This window comes from Protomyctophum parallelum (assembly GCF_964188405.1).
Source record: "Protomyctophum parallelum genome assembly, chromosome: 5".
In the NCBI taxonomy this organism is placed as follows: domain Eukaryota; kingdom Metazoa; phylum Chordata; class Actinopteri; order Myctophiformes; family Myctophidae; genus Protomyctophum; species Protomyctophum parallelum.
The window spans coordinates 16,312,904-16,337,102 of NC_139702.1; the positions used below are offsets into that span (position 1 = coordinate 16,312,904).

General features: G+C 44.7%; 1 protein-coding gene across 2 annotated transcripts in view; it reads right to left on the reverse strand.

The window, feature by feature from the left end:
• Positions 1-2,084: 2,084 nt before the first annotated feature.
• The window catches only part of LOC310858144 (adhesion G protein-coupled receptor E5-like), a 49,118-nt gene continuing 27,003 nt past the window's right edge, over positions 2,085-24,199 (reverse strand). For both annotated transcript variants that reach the window (XM_083764226.1, XM_083764225.1), the window contains exons 12-18: positions 23,682-23,858; positions 22,347-22,541; positions 20,126-20,343; positions 16,776-16,934; positions 11,599-11,767; positions 11,335-11,430; positions 2,085-10,405 (exon numbers count right to left, since the gene is read on the reverse strand). In XM_083764226.1, the coding sequence (XP_083620352.1) occupies positions 10,364-10,405; positions 11,335-11,430; positions 11,599-11,767; positions 16,776-16,934; positions 20,126-20,343; positions 22,347-22,541; positions 23,682-23,858 (1,056 nt within the window). In that variant the 3' untranslated portion in view covers positions 2,085-10,363. The remainder of the gene's footprint in view (positions 10,406-11,334; positions 11,431-11,598; positions 11,768-16,775; positions 16,935-20,125; positions 20,344-22,346; positions 22,542-23,681; positions 23,859-24,199) is intronic.

The following is a 24,199-nucleotide window of genomic DNA, read 5'->3' on the forward strand; positions in this document are numbered from 1 at the left end:
AGTCAAAAATCTGTCGGAAATATTTTCTTTTGATGGAGTCATAATTAAACATAATGTTGATATGGCACAGCCTACAGCAGGGGTAGGCAACAGGTGGCCCCGAGGGCCAAAACTGGGCCCCCAGAAATAATATTTGGCCTAGCTGTGAGATAATTTTGGGAATATGATTATGTATGTTTTAATAGGGGGGCAGTCAGCCAGATATTTCGTGAAGCCTCATTTGAAATCGGTAGTTCATATAATGGCCTGTTGTGGCGCTGGACCGGACCCAAAAAGCCCCATAGCTCCATAGAGGCCCATGTATTTTGGCCCAACTTCACCTAGACTGTATTACCTTAATAAACATGGTCATGAATACTTTCTTCTTCCAGTCACTAGTTTAAAGTCTCATTTCTAATGTCATAATATTCTTTTTGGAAAATGATGGTCCCATTAATTAAAAAAATGACCATAAAGAAAAAAAACCATCGCGTATGTTCTGAGGGGCGTGGCTACCATTACAGTCTATGATCGGGATTCCCCTCCCACTCGAGTCAAAATAAAAACCAACGGAGAAGAAGGGGGGAAGTCCCGCCTCGTTGTCTGGGCAGCCAATGACCAGCTGGTATACAAAACGGAGCCAGCCAATGGCCAGCTGGTACCAAAGATGGCGACTTACATCAGGAATTAGCATATTATTACAGGCTTCATTTTACGTTCATGTTAGACCCGGGGAACGCTTTGTCCATATTTTTTACAGTCTATGGTTTTAATACAACATCAGAGAGATGTCTTGGTGAAAATAAATTTTGAGATATCAGTTGGAGCATTGTCATTCTGCTGCAGAGCTTTTGGAGCAGTTACATGTTTAATATATAGGGTTAGGGTTTATGATGTATTCTTTGGACTGTAACATTACACATAGCTACATGCATTTATTTCATATTTACATGTATTCTGTGGACTAACATTACACCTAGCTACATGCATTTATTTCATATTTACTGTATGTATTCTGTGGACTGTAACATTACAACTAGCTACATGCATTTATTTCATATTTACTGAATGTATTCTGTGGAATGTAACATTACACCTAGCTACATGCATTTATTTCATATTTACTGTATGTATTCTGTGGACTGTAACATTACACCTAGCTATGCATTTATTTCATATTTACTGTATGTATTCTGTGGACTGTAACATTACACCTAGCTACATGCATTTATTTCATATTTACATGTTGGTTTTCATTTATTTCAGACATGCTCTACTATGTGATGCTCTACATGTGCTATTAGCTAGTTATGGCAGACCTACAAGTTCGTGCCACGTTGCGAGCTTGTAGATCTGCTATTTTTCAATAGCTAAAGTATAACATATTGCTTAAAGGACAACTTCACCACTTTTCAACCTATCTTCATATAATAGGTCCTCACTAATAACAATGATAAAAAAAAAATCTACTCAGTCTGTGTCTCATAGGAGGGCCGTGTGCAGTTCAGAAACCGTCCTCCAGTGACATCATTAGGCAGATTTGTTATAAACAAAAAAAACATGTTTTTTACAAATAATGTTTATCGTGAGAACGATGGCTTCCATTTTCGCATTGCAACTTTTCAGGACTAGAAAGCCTGCAGTTTCTATATAGCTTGTATTCCCCATCGATGATGTCACTGGTGGATGGATTTCTGAACTGCCCACAGCCCTCCTATGAGACACTGACTGGTTTCTGAACTGCCCACAGCCCTCCTATGAGACACTGACTGGTTTCTGAACTGCCCACAGCCCTCCTGTGAGACACAGACTGGTTTCTGAACTGCCCACAGCCCTCCTACTGTATGAGACACAGACTGGTTTCTGAACTGCCCTCAGCCATCCTACTGTATGAGACACAGACTGGTTTCTGAACTGCCCACAGCCCTCCTATGAGACACAGACTGGTTTCTGAACTGCCCACATCCCTCCTATGAGACACAGACCGAGTAGGAAAAAAAATGCGCCATTGTTTTCATGATTATTAGTGAGGACCTATTATATGATCCAAACATACAAGATTTTCACACTGCCTTTATACACCCACGATGCAAACACATCTCAGATTATTGTCATATTTGCTTTAATACAAAAAAAATTGCGAAATGTTTAAGAAGTACCAACATATAAAACACAACAACAAAATAGAAAAATATGTTCATAATATAGTATACATTCAAACTTGGGAAAGCCTTTCTTAAGACATTCACACTTAAAAAACAAAAATACAAATAGAAAATACCGTGTGGAACTCCCCCGCTTAAACATTAAGGCTACATCTTGACAGGAAAGAGCAAAAAATGTCGAGGGTCAAAAGGAAAGTGCAACAACAATAACAATTCAACATATCTTCTATTGGCCTACTGGTCCACGTCCTCAATTCAGCGACATAAGCTATGGCTGTACGCCAGTGGTTTTCAACCAGTGGGTCCTTGAGGGGGTTCCAGGTGGTCCCCAGTTGAATGATGGACAGTTGGTAACCAAATGGACCCCTTATAGATCTTTAACTCTTTGAGAGCGTAAAATGACGCTTACCTAATGGCACCAACATCAATAAAGCCTGTTATCTCTCCTAATGGTACCAACATCAATACAGCCTGTTATCTCTCCTAATGGTACAAACAACAATACAGCCTGTTATCTCTCCTAATGGTACCAACATCAATGCAGCCTGTTATCTCTCCTAATGGTACCAACATCAATACAACCTGTTATCTCTCCTAATGGTACCAACATCATGTTATCTCTCCTAATGGTACCAACATCATGTTATCTCTCACAATGGTACCAACATCAATACAGCCTGTTATCTCTCCTAATGGTACCAACATCAATACAACCTGTTATCTCTCCTATTGGTACCAACATCATGTTATCTCTCCTAATGGTACCAACATCATGTTATCTCTCACAATGGTACCAACATCAATACAGCCTGTTATCTCTCCTAATGGTACCAACATCAATACAGCATGCTATCTCTCCTAATGGTACCAACATCAATACAGCCTGTTATCTCTCCTAATGGTACCAACATCATGTTATCTCTCCTAATGGTACCAACATCAATACAGCCTGTTATCTCTCCTAATGGTACCAACATCAATACAGCATGCTATCTCTCCTAATGGTACCAACATCAATACAGCCTGTTATCTCTCCTAATGGTACCAACATCAATACAGCCTGTTATCTCTCCTAATGGTACCAACATCAATACAGCCTGTTATCTCTCCTAATGGTACCAACATCAATACAGCCTTTTATCTCTCCTAATGGTACCAACATCAATACAGCCTGTTATCTCTCCTAATGGTACAAACATCAATACAGCCTGTTATCTCTCCTAATGGTACCAACATCAATACAGCCTGTTATATATCCTAATGGTACCAACATCATGTTATCTCTCCTAATGGTACCAACATCATGTTATCTCTCCTAATGGTACCAACATCATGTTCTCTCTCCTAATGGTACCAACATCAATACAGCCTGTTATCTCTCCTAATGGTACCAACATCATGTTATCTCTCACAATGGTACCAACATCAATACAGCCTGTTATCTCTCCTAATGGTACCAACATCAATACAGCATGCTATCTCTCCTAATGGTACCAACATCAATACAGCCTGTTATCTCTCCTAATGGTACCAACATCATGTTATCTCTCCTAATGGTACCAACATCATGTTATCTCTCCTAATGGTACCAACATCAATACAGCCTGTTATCTCTCCTAATGGTACCAACATCAATACAGCATGCTATCTCTCCTAATGGTACCAACATCAATACAGCCTGTTATCTCTCCTAATGGTACCAACATCAATACAGCCTGTTATCTCTCCTAATGGTACCAACATCAATACAGCCTGTTATCTCTCCTAATGGTACCAACATCAATACAGCCGTTTATCTCTCCTAATGGTACCAACATCAATACAGCATGTTATCTCTCCTAATGGTACAAACATCAATACAGCCTGTTATATATCCTAATGGTACCAACATCATGTTATCTCTCCTAATGGTACCAACATCATGTTATCTCTCCTAATGGTACCAACATCATGTTCTCTCTCCTAATGGTACCAACATCAATACAGCCTGTTATCTCTCCTAATGGTACCAACATCAATACAGCCTGTTATCTCTCCTAATGGTACCAACATCAATACAGCCTGTTATCTCTCCTAATGGTACCAACATCAATACAGCCTGTTATCTCTCCTAATGGTACCAACATCAATACAGCCTGTTATCTCTCCTAATGGTACCAACATCAATACAGCCTGTTATCTCTCCTAATGGTACCAACATCAATACAGCATGCTATCTCTCCTAATGGTACCAACATCAATACAGCCTGTTATCTCTCCTAATGGTACCAACATCATGTTATCTCTCCTAATGGTACCAACATCAATACAGCCTGTTATCTCTCCTAATGGTACCAACATCAATACAGCATGCTATCTCTCCTAATGGTACCAACATCAATACAGCCTGTTATCTCTCCTAATGGTACCAACATCAATACAGCCTGTTATCTCTCCTAATGGTACCAACATCAATACAGCCTGTTATCTCTCCTAATGGTACCAACATCAATACAGCCTTTTATCTCTCCTAATGGTACCAACATCAATACAGCCTGTTATCTCTCCTAATGGTACAAACATCAATACAGCCTGTTATCTCTCCTAATGGTACCAACATCAATACAGCCTGTTATATATCCTAATGGTACCAACATCATGTTATCTCTCCTAATGGTACCAACATCATGTTATCTCTCCTAATGGTACCAACATCATGTTCTCTCTCCTAATGGTACCAACATCAATACAGCCTGTTATCTCTCCTAATGGTACCAACATCATGTTATCTCTCACAATGGTACCAACATCAATACAGCCTGTTATCTCTCCTAATGGTACCAACATCAATACAGCATGCTATCTCTCCTAATGGTGCCAACATCAATACAGCCTGTTATCTCTCCTAATGGTACCAACATCATGTTATCTCTCCTAATGGTACCAACATCATGTTATCTCTCCTAATGGTACCAACATCAATACAGCCTGTTATCTCTCCTAATGGTACCAACATCAATACAGCATGCTATCTCTCCTAATGGTACCAACATCAATACAGCCTGTTATCTCTCCTAATGGTACCAACATCAATACAGCCTGTTATCTCTCCTAATGGTACCAACATCAATACAGCCTGTTATCTCTCCTAATGGTACCAACATCAATACAGCCGTTTATCTCTCCTAATGGTACCAACATCAATACAGCATGTTATCTCTCCTAATGGTACAAACATCAATACAGCCTGTTATATATCCTAATAGTACCAACATCATGTTATCTCTCCTAATGGTACCAACATCATGTTATCTCTCCTAATGGTACCAACATCATGTTCTCTCTCCTAATGGTACCAACATCAATACAGCCTGTTATCTCTCCTAATGGTACCAACATCAATACAGCCTGTTATCTCTCCTAATGGTACCAACATCAATACAGCCTGTTATCTCTCCTAATGGTACCAACATCAATACAGCCTGTTATCTCTCCTAATGGTACCAACATCAATACAGCCTGTTATCTCTCCTAATGGTACCAACATCAATACAACCTGTTATCTCTCCTAATGGTACCAACATCATGTTATCTCTCCTAATGGTACCAACATCATGTTATCTCTCCTAATGCTACCAACATCATGTTATCTCTCCTAATGGTACCAACATCAATACAGCCTGTTATCTCTCCTAATGGTACCAACATCAATACAGCATGCTATCTCTCCTAATGGTACCAACATCAATACAGCCTGTTATCTCTCCTAATGGTACCAACATCAATACAGCCTGTTATCTCTCCTAATGGTACCAACATCAATACAGCCTGTTATCTCTCCTAATGGTACCAACATCAATACAGCATGCTATCTCTCTTAATGGTACCAACATCATGTTATCTCTCCTAATGGTACCAACATCATGTTATCTCTCACAATGGTACCAACATCAATACAGCCTGTTATCTCTCCTAATGGTACCAACATCAATACAGCATGCTATCTCTCCTAATGGTACCAACATCAATACAGCCTGTTATCTCTCCTAATGGTACCAACATCATGTTATCTCTCCTAATGGTACCAACATCATGTTATCTCTCCTAATGGTACCAACATCAATACAGCCTGTTATCTCTCCTAATGGTACCAACATCAATACAGCATGCTATCTCTCCTAATGGTACCAACATCAATACAGCCTGTTATCTCTCCTAATGGTACCAACATCAATACAGCCTGTTATCTCTCCTAATGGTACCAACATCAATACAGCCTGTTATCTCTCCTAATGGTACCAACATCAATACAGCCGTTTATCTCTCCTAATGGTACCAACATCAATACAGCATGTTATCTCTCCTAATGGTACAAACATCAATACAGCCTGTTATCTCTCCTAATGGTACCAACATCAATACAGCCTGTTATATATCCTAATGGTACCAACATCATGTTATCTCTCCTAATGGTACCAACATCATGTTCTCTCTCCTAATGGTACCAACATCAATACAGCCTGTTATCTCTCCTAATGGTACCAACATCAATACAGCCTGTTATCTCTCCTAATGGTACCAACATCAATACAGCCTGTTATCTCTCCTAATGGTACCAACATCAATACAGCCTGTTATCTCTCCTAATGGTACCAACATCAATACAACCTGTTATCTCTCCTAATGGTACCAACATCATGTTATCTCTCCTAATGGTACCAACATCATGTTATCTCTCCTAATGCTACCAACATCATGTTATCTCTCCTAATGGTACCAACATCAATACAGCCTGTTATCTCTCCTAATGGTACCAACATCAATACAGCATGCTATCTCTCCTAATGGTACCAACATCAATACAGCCTGTTATCTCTCCTAATGGTACCAACATCAATACAGCCTGTTATCTCTCCTAATGGTACCAACATCAATACAGCCTGTTATCTCTCCTAATGGTACCAACATCATGTTATCTCTCCTAATAGTACCAACATCATGTTATCTCTTCTAATGGTACCAACATCAATACAGCCTGTTATCTCTCCTAATGGTACCAACATCAATACAGCATGCTATCTCTCTTAATGGTACCAACATCAATACAGCCTGTTATCTCTCCTAATGGTACCAACATCAATACAGCCTGTTATCTCTCCTAATGGTACCAACATCAATACAGCCTGTTATGTCTCCTAATGGTACCAAACATCAATACAGCCTGTTATCTGTCCTAATGCTACCAACATCAATACAGCCTGTTATCTCTCCTAATGGTACCAACATCATGTTATCTCTCCTAATGGTACCAACATCATGTTATCTCTCCTAATGGTACCAACATCAATACAGCCTGTTATCTCTCCTAATGGTACCAACATCAATACAGCATGCTTTCTCTCCTAATGGTACCAACATCAATACAGCCTGTTATCTCTCCTAATGGTACCAACATCAATACAGCCTGTTATCTCTCCTAATGGTACCAACATCAATACAGCCTGTTATCTCTCCTAATGGTACCAACATCAATACAGCTTGTTATCTCTCCTAATGGTACCAACATCATGTTATCTCTCCTAATGGTACCAACATCATGTTATCTCTTCTAATGGTACCAACATCAATACAGCATGCTATCTCTCCTAATGGTACCAACATCAATACAGCCTGTTATCTCTCCTAATGGTACCAACATCAATACAGCCTGTTATCTCTCCTAATGGTACCAACATCAATACAGCATGTTATCTCTCCTAATGGTACCAACATCAATACAGCCTATTATCTCTCCTAATGGTACCAACATCAATACAGCCTGTTATCTCTCCTAATGGTACCAACATCAATACCGCATGGAATTGTGGACAAAGTCTTGTCCAACGACAACTAAATATTCTACATTTTGGGTATGCTAAATCTCATCAAATGGTGGTTCCGTGGCTCAAATTCCCAATAAATAATGTGCCTTGATATGAAAAGGGTTGAAAACCACTGCTGTACGTGTCAACAAAACAACGTCGGAGTGGAATACATGGCAACGAGCATCCATCCACTGTATAGCAAAATAAATCTTCACCAAAGATCCAATACAAGCCCTAGAACACAGGTTGTGAATTATAACATAATTACTTGCGGTAAAGAAGAGCCATAAGTGACCGTAATGTCACTTATTTTGTTCCATCATCGTCGTTTAAAATCTACAGCGATGCACATGTGTCCGTCATCACCAATGGGACTCATCACGTCATGTGTGCTTTTAGAAATAAATATCTAGAATCTATACAGCTTATATCAATACTGTGATATGTTGTGGGTGATTTAATGATAAAGTACCTTTGCTTTATTTATTTTATTTTAACTCCCTGAATAAACATGTATATAGGCTACAGCAGAGGTTCCCAAACCTTTTCAATTCAAGGACCCCCAAATTGACACTAATTACCCAGCGGACCCCCATTTGAATAGATATACCAGGGACCCCAATTTATATTGTAAAATCAATGTTTATTTAACTCTGAGAGTGTATAAATGGAACCAAATGGACCATGTTAGGATCCATTTTGTTCCATTTTTAGTTTTTTACACTCTCAGAGTTACAGACCCATAAGGGTCCATTTGGTTCCAAACTACCATTTAGCTCTGGGGTGTCTCCAGGGCCCCACCCCTCTCCCATTGTTTATATTGTGTTTAGGATCCAAGATGGCCGCAGCACCAGGAGGGGGTGAGGCGGAGGTGAGCGGGCGGGGTCGACATATGCCCTTACTGGGCTGCGTTCACACATTCAAGACACCTGTCTTGTGTCTGTGTTTAATGGCCACTCTAATGCATTTCAAATGGAAGCCCATGTGGTTTGACCAAACATTTTTGTGGGAGCTATTAAATATTTGTGGTAATTCAGTATCTTTTCTATATAATTTAACGCATGTATTATTTAGTTTGTTTTGCTTAATTCGTTTGTTTACAGCCATTATTTCTGTTGCAGCTAATGCTTTAGTTTTGAAGGTGATGGGCAGTTCTGGGGGCACAGCTGAATCTAAGAATCTAGAACACATCCATCAAAGCTGTGTTCAGACACAAGTCAGGTGTCAGACACAAGTCAGGTGTCTTTGAATGCAGCCCAATAAGGTCATATGTCATATTCATCGTGCCAATAAAGCTCCTTTGAATTGAATTAAATCCGGTGCCGTCTCTATTAATATATACTCTAAGACACCGACGGATTCAAAGGCATCCTCAATGATACCAAACGAGAGAAGAATATTCGGAATTATTTTCTTTTCTTTCTTTTTTTTTAGTTTGACTCTAAGGCCACCATAGGCCTACGCTTCGCTCTTATCCTTCATATTAGCGTCCCGTTCACTTAGCTGTTAGCGCGGCAGATAGAACACCTCGTCTCTCCTGATCCAGGACGCTCTCCGTGGTTTTGATCTGATGCATATATAAGCGCTTCATTTCTGGCTTCTCATCCGCCTCTCGTTCAAAATATGAACGCTTTGGACTATTTCGCGTATAAATGAAAACGAAAGCAAGGTAAGCTAGCAAAATATTTCAACGTTTTCTTTCCGGATAGTTTCCGGGGGGGGGGGGGGGGGGGTGTCTTTACTTTGGCGTTGTGCTCCCGAGGTAATGAAACAATCCTGGCAGCCTCGGTAGAATGGATATAGTGCCCATACCCGAAGGTGGGGTTGGCGAAAGGGCCTTTCTGTGTGGAGTTTGCATGTTCTCCCCGTGTCCCCTAGGGTAGGTACCCTCACAAAAACATGCAGTAATCCTGGTCACTAAACTGCCTCCCCCTGGCCAGCCGGGCGCCTGATGGAGGGGAAAGGAACTGGTTGGAATAACGTGTTCCTTCCACGCGCTGCGTCCAACCAGGGAAACTCCCCCCTGTCAGGTGTAAAGGAGCAACTTGGACACTCAGGCATGAAGGAAGCATGAGTTCAAGTCTGTTGCTCTCCCCTTGTCCCCCATATATGGGGACTAGGTTGGCGGAGGGTGTGTAGAGCCCAGGATCACATTAGATGATTGACACAGGGGTGAAAAATGGGTTACAAAATCGTGGGATAAAAAATATCTATTTTAGAATGGATATATTAATATGTATGTATCACCCGACGTCAGAATACACACTCAGCAAAACCCGGCATCCAGACAATCAAGTGTCTATGGATCGATAACGGATGGGGGGGGGGGGGGGTCGATAACGGATCGATAACTGATGGACGGAGAGGTGGAGTTCTTCATATTCTTGATTCTCCTGTGTGACGAGCGCTCCGATTCCCCTAAAAGACACGCGCACACGCACACACACGCACACACACACACGTACGTGTTAAGACAGTCAATTTAAATCATGCCCGGGGGCCACATGCGGCCCCCACCTTCACTTAATGCGGCCCTCAGGTTAATATCACAATACTGATATACAGTAGTATTGATTTCAGCTGTTACAATTTCAAACATATGCAAACACGACCAGGCTTTGAGTATTACTTTAGTCTAAATTAGTAGCTTAATGAGTAGTATTAAAATTGTATTGACTTTGTTTATGTCCAATGTATTTGTATTTTCATAAAGTTAACATAACTAGAATTAAAGGCATTTGAAAGGTATTAGAAATTAAATTAAAAAAAAAATACTTTTCAGGATTGCAATTTAGAAATTGCAAAAAATAATTCAGGATTTCAATTTAAATATAGCAAAAAATTGCTGATCTACAAGCTCAAAATGCATCGCAGCACGACGCATTTTGAGCTACAATACTAATATGCAATGTGGCGATATATAGTGGCCCTCTAGTGGTCAATGTGGCCCTTTGGAGTGAGTGTGGAAATATAGTGGCCCTCTCCATCGTCAAAGTTGCCCAGCCCTGGTCTAAATGATACAACAGGTAGTTTCGAGGAAGCAATCTGATTGGTTGAAATAGCCATCTACCCATGCTTCAAACGAGCCTGACCGCACACCTAATCAAAACATAACTTAGATCAGCTGTGGCGATGAGACATACGAGTCTCGACAGAGCAGAGCTACCCGCGGCCAAGTGGCTAGGCTAGCAGTTAGCATGCTGCCGTCGTGGTGGCAAAATCTGGCATTCAAAAATGATTGAGTTGACGTTTTTTTTTCTTTTTTTTTTTAATGGTTACTGTTGTATAATCGCAATATTACACAATAGGGTGTGTACAGTACAGTACAGTACAGTACAGTAACTTACGTGAGAAGAGGAAGATGAAGGGTTGGTGGTACTCAGGTCAGAGTACTTCTTCTTGGGTCGGATGCAGGAGAAGAAGTTGACGTACTCCTCCCTGACCTGCAGGGGGCGGCATTACACCACTCAATGAAATCCTCAGGTTTTAATTGTTTGACTGGTACAGTACACACTGAAGGTCTGTCTGTCTGTCTGTCTGTCTGTCTGTCTGTCTGTCTGTCTGCGTGCGTGCGTGCTGTGCGTGCGTGTAAAAACCCCATTATGCTGTACCTGCTTCGACAGCAGACAGTGCAGGACGAATATGAGCACCCCCTGCAGGCTGTTGAGGATAACGAACATGTACTCCACCGCCACTACTGCCGGCGCGAACAGGAAGGCCCCGAACACCCACATGAGACCCAACACGCACAGCTGTGCTATGGCGGTCACCGTGAAAGCTCTGGAGAGGAGAGGGGGAGACAAAAAAAACACACCCTACGTCAGAACAAACAGCTGTGGGTGTGTTGTTTCAGAAGTGCTATTTTTCAGAAATAGCAGATCTACATTATTTTTCTACCATAGGAACCGGACCAATGTTATACGCTGCAGTGGGACTCGAACGTTATATAGACCAATGTTATACGCTGCAGTGGGACTCAACCGTTATATAGACCAATGTTATACGCTGCAGTGAAACTCAACCGTTATATAGACCAATGTTATACGCTGCAGTGTGACTCAACCGTTATATAGACCAATGTTATACGCTGCAGTGGGACTCAACCGTTATATAGACCAATGTTAGACGCTGCAGTGTGACTCAACCGTTATATAGACCAATGTTAGACGCTGCAGTGGGACTCAACTGTTATATAGACCAATGTTAGACGCTGCAGTGCGACTCAACCGTTATATAGACCAATGTTAGACGCTGCAGTGTGACTCAACCGTTATATAGACCAATGTTATACGCTGCAGTGAGACTCAACCGTTATATAGACCAATGTTAGACGCTGCAGTGAGACTCAACCGTTGTATAGACCAATGTTAGACGCTGCAGTGGGACTCAACCGTTATATAGACCAATGTTATACACTGCAGTGGGAGTATTCTCATGCAAAAACTTCTCTTACAATAGACAGAGTCTACGTTTGGGTCCGTATATATACGTACCTGGGGGGGGGGAAATAGTTAAAAAAGAAAATCTGCCTAACGATGATGTCACTGGTGGACGGGTTTCTGAACTGCCCACAGCCCTCCACCGACTGAGTAGAAAGACATGGTGGCATAAACTAACACACAATGTCATTTAACTAAACATTAAACAACATGACAGCTGTAAACTAACACACAATGTCATTTAACTAAACATTAAACAACATGACAGCTGTAAACTAACACACAATGTCATTTATGTTACAGGTCGCTCCACGGGGTCCACGGGGTCACGTGACTTGACACATTTACGCCCCCAGGCCCCAACTTGTCACTTTTAGCAGGACCGGGAAAGTCTAATTGGGACGCAACTGACAGTCCTGCAATAAGTGACGAGTTGGGGGTGAGAACCTGTTGCTGTGGGGGCAGGTACGTGTCTGTGGAGGGATATTTGGTTTTCTGGTCTTGTCCTTGTATTGTGATTGTGACGCGATAGAGTGTGGGTATGTGTGGGGTGGGTGTGCATACTGTATATATGCTATACATGCATTACTTGCATTGTACAGTTATTTCTTATAATATACTTATCCAGATTATGCTTGGTTCTACCATCATACTCATTACTATTTATTCTATTTATCTATTTATTATTCTGTATACATTACTGTACATACTGTACATTTTCTGCATGTATTCTCTCATTTACTGCATTACTGTATATTGCACTTCTGGCTAGACGCCACTCTTCATTTCATTGTCAAAGTATTTGTATACTATGTGCAGTGACAATACATTGAATCCAATCTAATCTAAAACATCACTATACCGGATTGGTCAAGCTTCACGTGACATCACAATACCGGATTGGTCAAGCTTCACGTGACATCACAATACCGGATTGGTCAAGATTCCAGTGACATCACAACATGCTATATAAGAAGGCGCAATACGCCAAACAACATTCGGTCGTCTAACGAGGTGGTGCTCACCGTGCGAGTGAAGTTTAGGTAGTTCTTACTGTGTGAGGGACGTTTAGGTAGTTTCTTCCTGTGTGAGGGATGTCGCGCTGGGCGGGACAAAGAGGTGTGGCCATGCAGCCGTGACAGTGGGGGACAGGGTGCTCTTCTTCCCGGGAAGTCTGGAGGAAGGAAGGATGGAACCGCACGTCCTGGAATTCCAAGAGTCAAAGAAGTCGAAGAGGCGCGAGCTGAAGTGGAAAGCGTTGTTGTGCGCGGACCGCAGCGCTCCCTCCAATCGCACCCACCACACGGCTGTGCTCGTAGACAGCGCAGTATACCTCTGGGGAGGATACACAAATGAAGACGACAACACGCTTTATGCTTTTGACGTGGATAATCTCACATGGTCCAAGCCTGAGACGTTCGGGAAGGTTCCAGAGGCCATGAGTGGTCATTCAGCGTGCGTCTCCGAGCACGTCATGTATCTATACGGAACGCACAACACATTCATAGATGAATACCGCAACTTATCCTGTAAGATACAAGTTGGACACGGACACATGGACCTGGTCTGTAGCAGACAAAGAGCCAGGGAAAGAGCCACAACATCACTCTGCTACCATCATCGGGACAAAGATGTTTGTATTCGGGGGATCGCCAGACGCGGAGGCCAACACGACCTTTGTCATGTACAATGACGTCAGAGTGTTTGACACAGAGAACGACTGCTGGCTTCCTCCAAACGAGCAGCAGCACCAGTCCTCTCCACAGCTTCTCCCAGACGGACGCGGAGAACATTCGGCGTTCGCCTACAACGGAGAACTCTACATATTCGGTGGCCGCAGCTTGAGGCCGCTGAAGTCCTTCAATGATCTGTGGAAGTTCAATCCAGAGACCTTCTCCTGGAAGAAGCTCACGCCCAAGGGGGAAGGCCCGCCTGGGAGATATGGGATGTGCTGTTGCATGCTGGGAGATCTTCTCCTCCTCTGTGGAGGAGAGGAATGGTTGGAGAAGAGTAAACTGGATGAGATGTACATCTTAGAACTAAGAGGTGCTATGTGAGCTAGATGTACATCTTAGAACTAGGAGGTGCTATGTGAGCTAGCGGTCCAACAGTATGGTCAGCAAGTGCCGAGACACATCCATCCATCCATCCAGGAATCCTTACTGGCCTACCAGCATGTGCACTTAAGCCTCTCCAGCTGATCCAAAATGCCGCAGCTCGCTTGGTCTTCAACCAGCCAAAATTCTCACATGTCTCCCGCCTGCTCCGCTCCCTCCACTGGCTCCCGGTCGCTGCCCGCACAGAATACAAAACTCTGATGCTGGCATCCAAAGCAACCAAAGGTATGGCTCCCCCATATCTTGCAAGTATTTCTTTTTTTATACATTTTTATCCACGATTTTGTAACCCAGTTTTCTTTTCACCCAGTGCCAATTATCTAATGTAATCCTGGGCGCTACACTTCCTCTGCCAACCTCTTGCAAGTATGATCGAACCCTACAAACCCTCGCGCACACTCAGATCAGCCAACGCAGGGAAGCTGGAAGTACCCTCACTAAAAACGACGGGACAACGCTCCACACGTCCCAAACTCTTCTCCCTTCTGGCTCCAAAACTGTGGAATGCACTTCCCATTGCAGTCAGAACTGCAGCATCACTCCCAATCTTCCGTTGTAGTCTGAAAACCCACCTTTTCAGACTCCATCATGGCCCATAGCACTTACCCCACCCCCTTAGATAGCCATTTAGACATTTTATACAGACTTATAGCATGTTATGTAGACAGCACTATAATTGCATTGTATGTAGTCATAGCACGTCATAGTACATATGTATAGCATAGTAGTATAGATGTATAGCTTATATGTATAGCTTCATTATATAGATATTCCACTGTTACTTTCTTAGCTTACGCATGTTTCTTGATAAATGTTTTCATGAGATCTATTTAATGTAAGTCGCTCTGGATTAAGAGCGTCTGCTAAATGCCTAAATTGTAAATTGTAATCCATCAACCACTTATCCGTAGTCGTGTAGCAGGGGCAACAGCTCCACCAGAGAGCTCCAGACTTACCTCCAGAGCAACAAGTTGCCCTGAAACACATAAGGTGGGTCCTTTCCAGGCGAAGAAGCAGTGACTCTACTCCGAGTCTCTCTCGTGTGACTCATCTCATCCGCCAGCCACCTGTCAAAGAACTAATTTCGGCCGCTTGTATTCGCAACCATATTCTTTCGGTCATGACCCACACTTCATGACCATTGGTGAGAGTAGGAACACTTCATGACCATAGGTGAGAGTAGGAATACTTCATGACCATAGGTGAGAGTAGGAACACTTCATGAACATAGGTGAGAGTAGGAACACTTCATGACCATAGGTGAGAGTAGGAACACTTCATGACCATAGGTGAGAGTAGGAACACTTCATGAACATAGGTGAGAGTAGGAACACTTCATGAACATAGGTGAGAGTAGGAACACTTCATGACCATAGGTGAGAGTAGGAACACTTCATGACCATAGGTGAGAGTAGGAACACTTCATGACCATAGGTGAGAGTAGGAACACTTCATGACCATAGGAGAGAGTAGGAACACTTCATGACCATAGGAGAGAGTAGGAACACTTCATGACCATAGAGGTGAGAGTAGGAACACTTCATGACCATAGGTGAGAGTAGGAACACTTCATGACCATAGGTGAGAGTAGGAACACTTCATGACCATAGAGGTGAGAGTAGGAACACTTCATGACCATAGGTGAGAGTAGGAACACTTCATGACCATAGGTGACAGTAGGAACACTTCATGACCATAGGTGAGAGTAGGAACACTTCATGACCATAGGTGACAGTAGGAACACTTCATGACCATAGGTGAGAGTAGGAACACTTCATGACCATAGGTGATAGTAGGAACGAAGACAACTATGGCCTCAGATTTGGAGACACTGATCCTCATCCAAGCCACCGTACGTACACACACGGCAGCAAACCGGGTCCAGTGAGCTGACGGTCTTGGACTGATGGTGCCATCAGGACTCTGCCAGGTGGAGGTTGGCCTCTGCCAGGAGGTTGGCCTCTGCCAGGTGGGTAAGTCTGGCTGTCTAGCTTTACCAACCATGGACTAGTGCCTAACTCTAAGCACTGTGGACCTAATTCTGGATGTCTAGCTTTACCAACCATAGACTACTGTCACATGTCACACACAGACACGCACGCACGCACGCACGCACGCACGCACGCACGCACGCAGACAGACAGACAGACAGACAGACAGACAGACAGACAGACAGACAGACAGACAGACAGACAGACAGACAGACAGACAGACAGACAGACAGAGACTGACTTGATTTTGCGCAGCTTGGACAGGTCGGGGTTGATGCTGGTGAACTTCTGGGCCAGCTTCCACACGGTGACCATGAAGAAGAACACGTTGAGGACGATGATGAGGCACACGGGGCCGTAGAAGCTCCAGATGAAGCCGTGCTCCAGAGACAGCCAGCAGCTGACCGGGACGAGAGACAGAGAGACACAGAGAGACACAGAGAGAGAGAGACACGTTAGTGACCGCAAGGAGGGAGAGAGAGAGAAAGAGAGACCGCAACACGTTAATGACCACACTGACACAGCCGTGCTCCAGACAGCCAGCAGCTGACCGGGAGGAGGGGGAGAGAGAGAGAGAGAGAGAGACGTTAGTGACCGCTAGGAGGGAGAGAGAGACCGCAACACGTTAGTGACCGCAAGGAGGGAGGGAGGGAGAGAGAGAGAGAGAGAGAGAGAGAGACGTTAGTGACCGCAAGGAGGGAGAGAGAGAGATAGAGAGAGAGAGAGAGAGAGAGAGAGAGAGAGAGAGAGACCGCAACACGTTAATGACCACACTGACTCAGCCATGCTCCAGACAGCCAGCAGCTGACAGGGACGAGAGAGAGACAGAGAGAGAGAGAGAGAGAGAGAGAGAGAGACGTTAGTGACCGCTAGGAGGGAGAGAGAGGGAGAGGGAGAGGGAGAGTGCGTGTGTGTGTGTGTGTGTGTGTGTGTGTGTGTGTGTGTGTGTGTGTGTGTGTGTGTGTGTGTGTGCGTGCGTGCGTGCGTGTGCACGCAGTGTGTGTGTGTCAGTGTTGATTTCGTCGACTAAAACTAAGACAAAAAATGTTCGTCGACTACCTTTTTCCACTGACGAAAACTACATGGAAAGTAAATAAAACTAAGCTACGATGACTAAAACTAAGACTAAATATACTGACAATTTCGTCAATAATTAAAAACTAGACTAAAATGTTAGGAAGGGACTAGTGGACAAGAGATCCAGTACATCAGTCATTTTACACTTGGACTTGGTTGCATTCTGAAAATAGCAGATCTACAAGCTCACAACGTGTCGCAGCGCGACACGTTGTGAGCTTGTAGATCTGCTATTTTATGCAAGTGTAAAAAAAAAAACAGTCATTATGACGGCATCAAGGCCCGGCAAAACACATTTTTGTTCGACTAAATCAACTGTAGATTTAGTCGACTAGAATCTTATGACATTTAGTCGACAAAAACTAGACAAAAACTAAAACATTCCAGGTGACTAAAACTAAATGAAAACGTATATCTGTAAATATGTTGTTTCAGACACCCCCCCCCCCCCCCCCCCAGAAGCAAAGACTAGAGTTAAAAACGTTCGCTCTGAAATAATATACATTCAAAGATTTGCGCCGCATTTTTCACGATTTTTCAAAAATAGCAGACCTACAAGCTCAACAGACTTGTAGATCTTTCAACGCTTTAAAACAAACCAAACGGGGTTCCGGTGCGTTCTGTCCGGCTTGTTGTTCCCGTCATGAGACATGACGTGATGTGAGGAAGACGCTTTGTTCTCAGACGTCCTTCCACACAGAACACCAGGTGATGTTTGGCATCCAATCAGAACACACAGGTGATGTTTGGCATCCAATCAGAACACCAGGTGATGTTTGGCATCCAACAGTGTTGTTTTCGTCGACTAAAACTGAGACGTTTGTCGACTACCTTTTTTCACTGACTAAAAATAAATAAAAATGAATCTATGATGACTAAAACCAAGACTAAATATACTGACAATTTTGTCAACAAATAAAAACTAGACTAAAATGTTAGGAAGGGACTAGTGGACGAGAGATCCAGTTTTATGCTGGGTTGCATGCTGAAAGTAGATCTGCTATTTTCAGCATGCAACCAAAGTGTAAAATATGTCATTACAACGACATCAAGGCCTGTCAAAACGCATTTTAGTCGACTAAATCAACTGTAGATTTAGTCGACTAAAATCGTATGACATTTAGTCGACTAAAACTAGAACACTCCAGGTGACTAAAATGTGACTAAAACTCAGTGAAAACTATTCAAGAGACAACGACTAAAACTAAAATAGAAATTTTATGCCAAAAACAACACTGGCATCCAATCAGAACACCAGGTGATGTTTGGCATCCAATCAGAACACCAGGTGATGTTTGGCATCCAATCAGAACACCAGGTGATGTTTGGCATCCAATCGATGCACAACAAACCACTCCATTAAGGACTGTGTAAATAAAAGATCAATCGGTCTATTATTTCCGCGCCGGGTTCCGGTCTAGCCGAGCGTCTGAAGAACACAATAAATGGTTCGTGATGTTTTTTGGGGGGACTGAAGCCAGACGTCCCCCTGGTTAAATATCTGTCTGACTGCCCCCCTGGTTAAATATCTGTCTGACTTCCCCCCCTGGTTAAATATCTGTCTGACTGCCCCCCTGGTTAAATATCTGTCTGACTGCCCCCTGGTTAAATATCTGTCTGACTGCCCCCCTGGTTAAATATCTGTCCGACTGCCCCCCCTGGTTAAATATCTGGACTGCCCCCCTGGTTAAATATCTGTCTGACTGCCCCCCTGGTAAAATATCTATCTGACTGTCCCCCTGGTTAAATATCTGTCTGACTGCCCCCCTGGTTAAATATCTGTCTGAATGCCCCCCTGGTTAAATATCTGTCTGACTGCCCCCCTGGTTAAATATCTGTCTGACTGCCCCCCTGGTTAAATATCTGTCTGACTGCCCCCCTGGTTAAATATCTGTCTGACTGCCCCCCTGGTTAAATATCTGTCTGACTGCCCCCCAGGTTAAATATCTGTCTGACTGCCCCCCTGGTTAAATATCTGTCTGACTGCCCCCCTGGTTAAATATCTGTCTGACTTCCCCCCCTGGTTAAATATCTGTCTGACTGCCCCCCAGGTTAAATATCTGTCTGACTGCCCCCCTGGTTAAATATCTGTCTGACTGCCCCCCTGGTTAAATATCTGTCTGACTTCCCCCCCTGGTTAAATATCTGTCTGACTGCCCCCCTGGTTAAATATCTGTCTGACTGCCCCCCTGGTTAAATATCTGTCTGACTGCCCCCCTGGTTAAATATCTGTCTGACTGCCCGCCTGGTTAAATATCTGTCTGACTGCCCCCCTGGTTAAATATCTGTCTGACTGCCCCCCTGGTTAAATATCTGTCTGACTGCCCCCTTGGTCTAAAGGTGGAGCTGTGTCCGTGCCCGTGGCCTCTCTCCCTTTCCATGCTTTCTCCACACACACACACACACACACACACACACACACACACACACACACACACACACACACACACACACACACACACACACACACACACACACACACACACACACACACACACACACACACACACTTACTGTGTTTCAGTGCCATGGCCTGTCGGCCTGCTGACGGCAGAGACCAGCACCACGGCCAGGGGCGTGCCGTAGCCCACGGCGTAGAGGTAGAGCGGGCGGATGGTGGTGTTGAAGACCAGGACCACCATGCGGTACAGCTGGACCCCTTCCAGCAGCATCCAGCACAGAGAGCCCAGGAAGAAGTAGTGGAGCAGGGCCGCCACCAGCCTGCAGCCGCCCTGGAAGAAACCATTAGGGACGTTATAGTGGAGCAGGGCCGCCACCAGCCTGCAGCCGCCCTGGAAGAAACCATTAGGGACGTTATAGTGGAGCAGGGCCGCCACCAGCCTGCAGCCGCCCTGGAAGAAACCATTAGGGACGTTATAGTGGAGCAGGGCCGCCACCAGCCTGCAGCCGCCCTGGAAGAAACCATTAGGGACGTTATAGTGGAGCAGGGCTGCCACCAGCCTGCAGCCACCAGCCTGCAGCCACCAGCCTGCAGCCGCCCTGGAAGAAACCATTAGGGACGTTATAGTGGAGCAGGGCCGCCACCAGCCTGCAGCCACCAGCCTGCAGCCACCAGCCTGCAGCCACCCTGGAAGGAACCATTAGGGTTAGGGTTAGTGGAGCAGGGCCGCCACCAGCCTGCAGCCGCCCTGGAAGAAACCATTAGGGACGTTATAGTGGAGCAGGGCCGCCACCAGCCTGCAGCCACCAGCCTGCAGCCGCCCTGGAAGAAACCATTAGGGTTAGAAGAAGTAATGGAGCCACCAGCCTGCAGCCGCCCTGGAAGGAACCATTAGGGACGTTATAGTGGAGCAGGGCCGCCACCAGCCTGCAGCCACCAGCCTGCAGCCGCCCTGGAAGAAGCCATTAGGGTTAGAAGAAGTAATGGAGCCACCAGCCTGCAGCCACCAGCCTGCAGCCGCCCTGGAAGAAACCATTAGGGTTAGAAGAAGTAATGGAGCCACCAGCCTGCAGCCACCAGCCTGCAGACGCCCTGGAAGAAACCATAAGGGTTAGGGTTAGTGGAGCAGGGCACCAGCCTGCAGCCACCAGCCTGCAGCCACCAGCCTGCAGCCACCAACCTGCAGCCACTAGCCTGCAGCCGCCCTGGAAGAAACCATTAGGGTTAGGGTTAGTGGAGCAGGGCTGCCACCAGCCTGCAGCCACTAGCCTGCAGCCGCCCTGGAAGAAAACCATTAGGGACGTTATAGTGGAGCAGGGCCGCCACCAGCCTGCAGCCACCAGCCTGCAGTCACCAACCTGCAGCCGCCCTGGAAGAAACCATTAGGGACGTTATAGTGGAGCAGGGCTGCCACCAGCCTGCAGCCACCAGCCTGCAGCCACCAGCCTGCAGCCGCCCTGGAAGAAACCATTAGGGACGTGAACCCATTATTTTAGGGATGACGTCGAAATTTAACAAAATGTGTCTTCTAAAAAATGCTGACGGGTTTCCTGAAATACCTATGTTTCTATCTAAGTGGTTCTCAATATTTCATGATTGTCAAGAACCCCAAAAATTGAATGCCACAGACGAAAAACAGTCTTAAGTCCACACTATTGATCCATAATGTATAAATGATAGATAAGGGTTCAGGACAACGAGGCCTTTTCGTGGAGGGGTCAGAATGAAATTTGGACTTAAGACTGTTTTTGTGCTCAATTATATGTAATATGCCTCCATGCCTCCGCCCCCCCCCCCAGGAGCAAAGATTTGAGTTAAAATCGTTGGCTCTGAAAGAGTATTATTGCGAACGCAATGATTGCGAACGCAATGAGCACTAACTATGAGACCCTGCAGCTCATGTCTGTCTGTCTGTGTGTCAGTCCCGCTGTGACACCACCCGCCCGCCACCAGAAGGCGCAGCTGTAGCACACACACACACACACACACACACACACACACACACACACACACACACACACAGTAGAAAACTTAAAAAAAATTACTAACTAAAAAGAAAAAAAAAGTACGTAATTTATTCTAATTGTTGTTATTGCAATTTACGAGCTGCGTTCGCTTCACACGTTTGCGCGTCTTACTTGTATTCAAAGATTTGCGTCACATTTTCACGATTTCTCAAAAATAGCAGACCTACATGGCAATAATAGCAATAATAATAGCAGACCTGCGCTCGGTATAGCGCGCCACTCGGTGGCACGCTATACCGAGTAAACTTTTCAATAAACGCTATAGCGCTGAAACGGTTTCAATCTGCTGCACTAAATGTAAACAAACCTCCGGTTTGGTCTTTTCGACGCCGGCGAGGAAGACAAGGTCTGCGATGAAGAGGCAGACGCAGAGGTGCAGGTGGATGGTGGTGCGCGTTCCCTGGATGGAGCGGCACAGCCAGAAGGTCCCGATGGACGCCGCCAGACACAGCAGGGAGAGGACCAGTCCGACCCGCGTCAGGACCTCCAGCTGGAAGGAAGGCTGGGGAAGCACAGAGAGACAGTTAGAGGACCAGGACCTCCTGCTGGAAGGAAGGCTGGCAGCACAGAGAGACAACAGGAGACAGCGTTCGTTCGTTGTCGTTTTTGGCAGCAAATTTAAAGATTTTTTTAGTTTTAGCCGTCGTCTCTTAAATCGTTTTCATTTTAGTCGCCTTGGAGTCGTGGTTAGTCTAGTTTTAGTCGAGTAAATTTCTATTTATCTTTGTTATGGATTCCTGTAGTTTTTTATTAGGACTTATTTATACTCAGTATTGTCTTGCACTGATATATTTATTATTGTATGAGCCTGTGTTGTCTTTTTAACTATAGGAGAAACGTAATTTCGTTTTTTTTCTGATGCTACAGTTGGAAAGAATGAAAAAATAAAGCAATATTGAATGTTTAAATATCATGAGATTTTAGTCGACTAAATCTACAGTTGATGTAGTCGATTAAAATGTATTTTGGCGGGCCTTGATGCCGTCGTAATGACTGTTTTTACGCCGATCTACAAGCTGGGTAGAGTGCCATCAGCACAGCTAAGCTGCTCAGATGGTGGCAGAGACACACGGTGCATTGCGTTGCGGTGCGTAGCATAGCGTAGCGTAGTGTAGCGTAGCGTTGCATAGCGTAGCGTTGCGGTGGGGTGTGGTGCGTTGCGTAGCGTTGCACCTGTCCTCACCTCCAGTGGGTAGAGTGCCATCAACACAGCTAAGCTGCTCAGATGGTGGCAGAGACACATGGTGCATTGCGTTGCGTAGCGTAGCGTAGTGTAGCGTAGCGTTGCGTAGCGTTGCGGTGGGGTGCGGTGCGTTGCGTAGCGTTGCGCCTGTCCTCACCTCCAGTGGGTAGAGCGAAGCTGCTCAGATGGTGGCAGAGACACACGGTGCATTGCGTTGCGGTGCGTAGCGTAGCGTTGCGTAGCGTTGCGGTAGGGTGCGGTGCGTTGCGTAGCGTTGCGCCTGTCCTCACCTCCAGTGGGTAGAGTGCCATCAGCACAGCGAAGCTGCTCAGATGGTGGCAGAGACACACGGTGCATTGCGTTGCGGTGCGTTGCGGTGCGTAGCGTAGCGTTGCGTAGCGTAGCGTTGCAGTGGGGTGCGGTGCATTGCGTTGCGTAGCGTTGCGCGCCTGTCCTCACCTCCAGTGGGTAGAGTGCCATCAGCACAGCGAAGCTGCTCAGATGGCGGCAGAGACACACGGTGTGTGTGGCGTTGGAGCGAGCAGACGACCGGCTGCAGCCGTCCGTGGCCCAGGACCCTCCGCTCAGGTTCTTCCAGTACGCACAGATGAACCGCGCCTCAGGACCCTCCCTCTCCTAGAGGTGGAGAAAGAAAGCACAGTTTTCTGAAATACCTCATGTTTCTGTATCACATGGTGCTCAATATTTCATGTCAAGGACCCCCAAAAATGATCTGTAATTGGATCCGCCGACCCCCATCTCAAAATATGTTGTTCCAGGGACCTCCCCAGAAGCAAAGATTTAGTTAAAAAGTTAAAAATGTTCGCTCTGAAAGAATATATATTCAAAGATTTGCGCCACATTTTCCCAATTTTTCAAAAAATGTTCAATAGCTAAAGTATAACATAATAATAAATATAGCTGCAAGCAGCAATAAGTATAACTAAATACACTTATTACACTATTACAAATGTAGA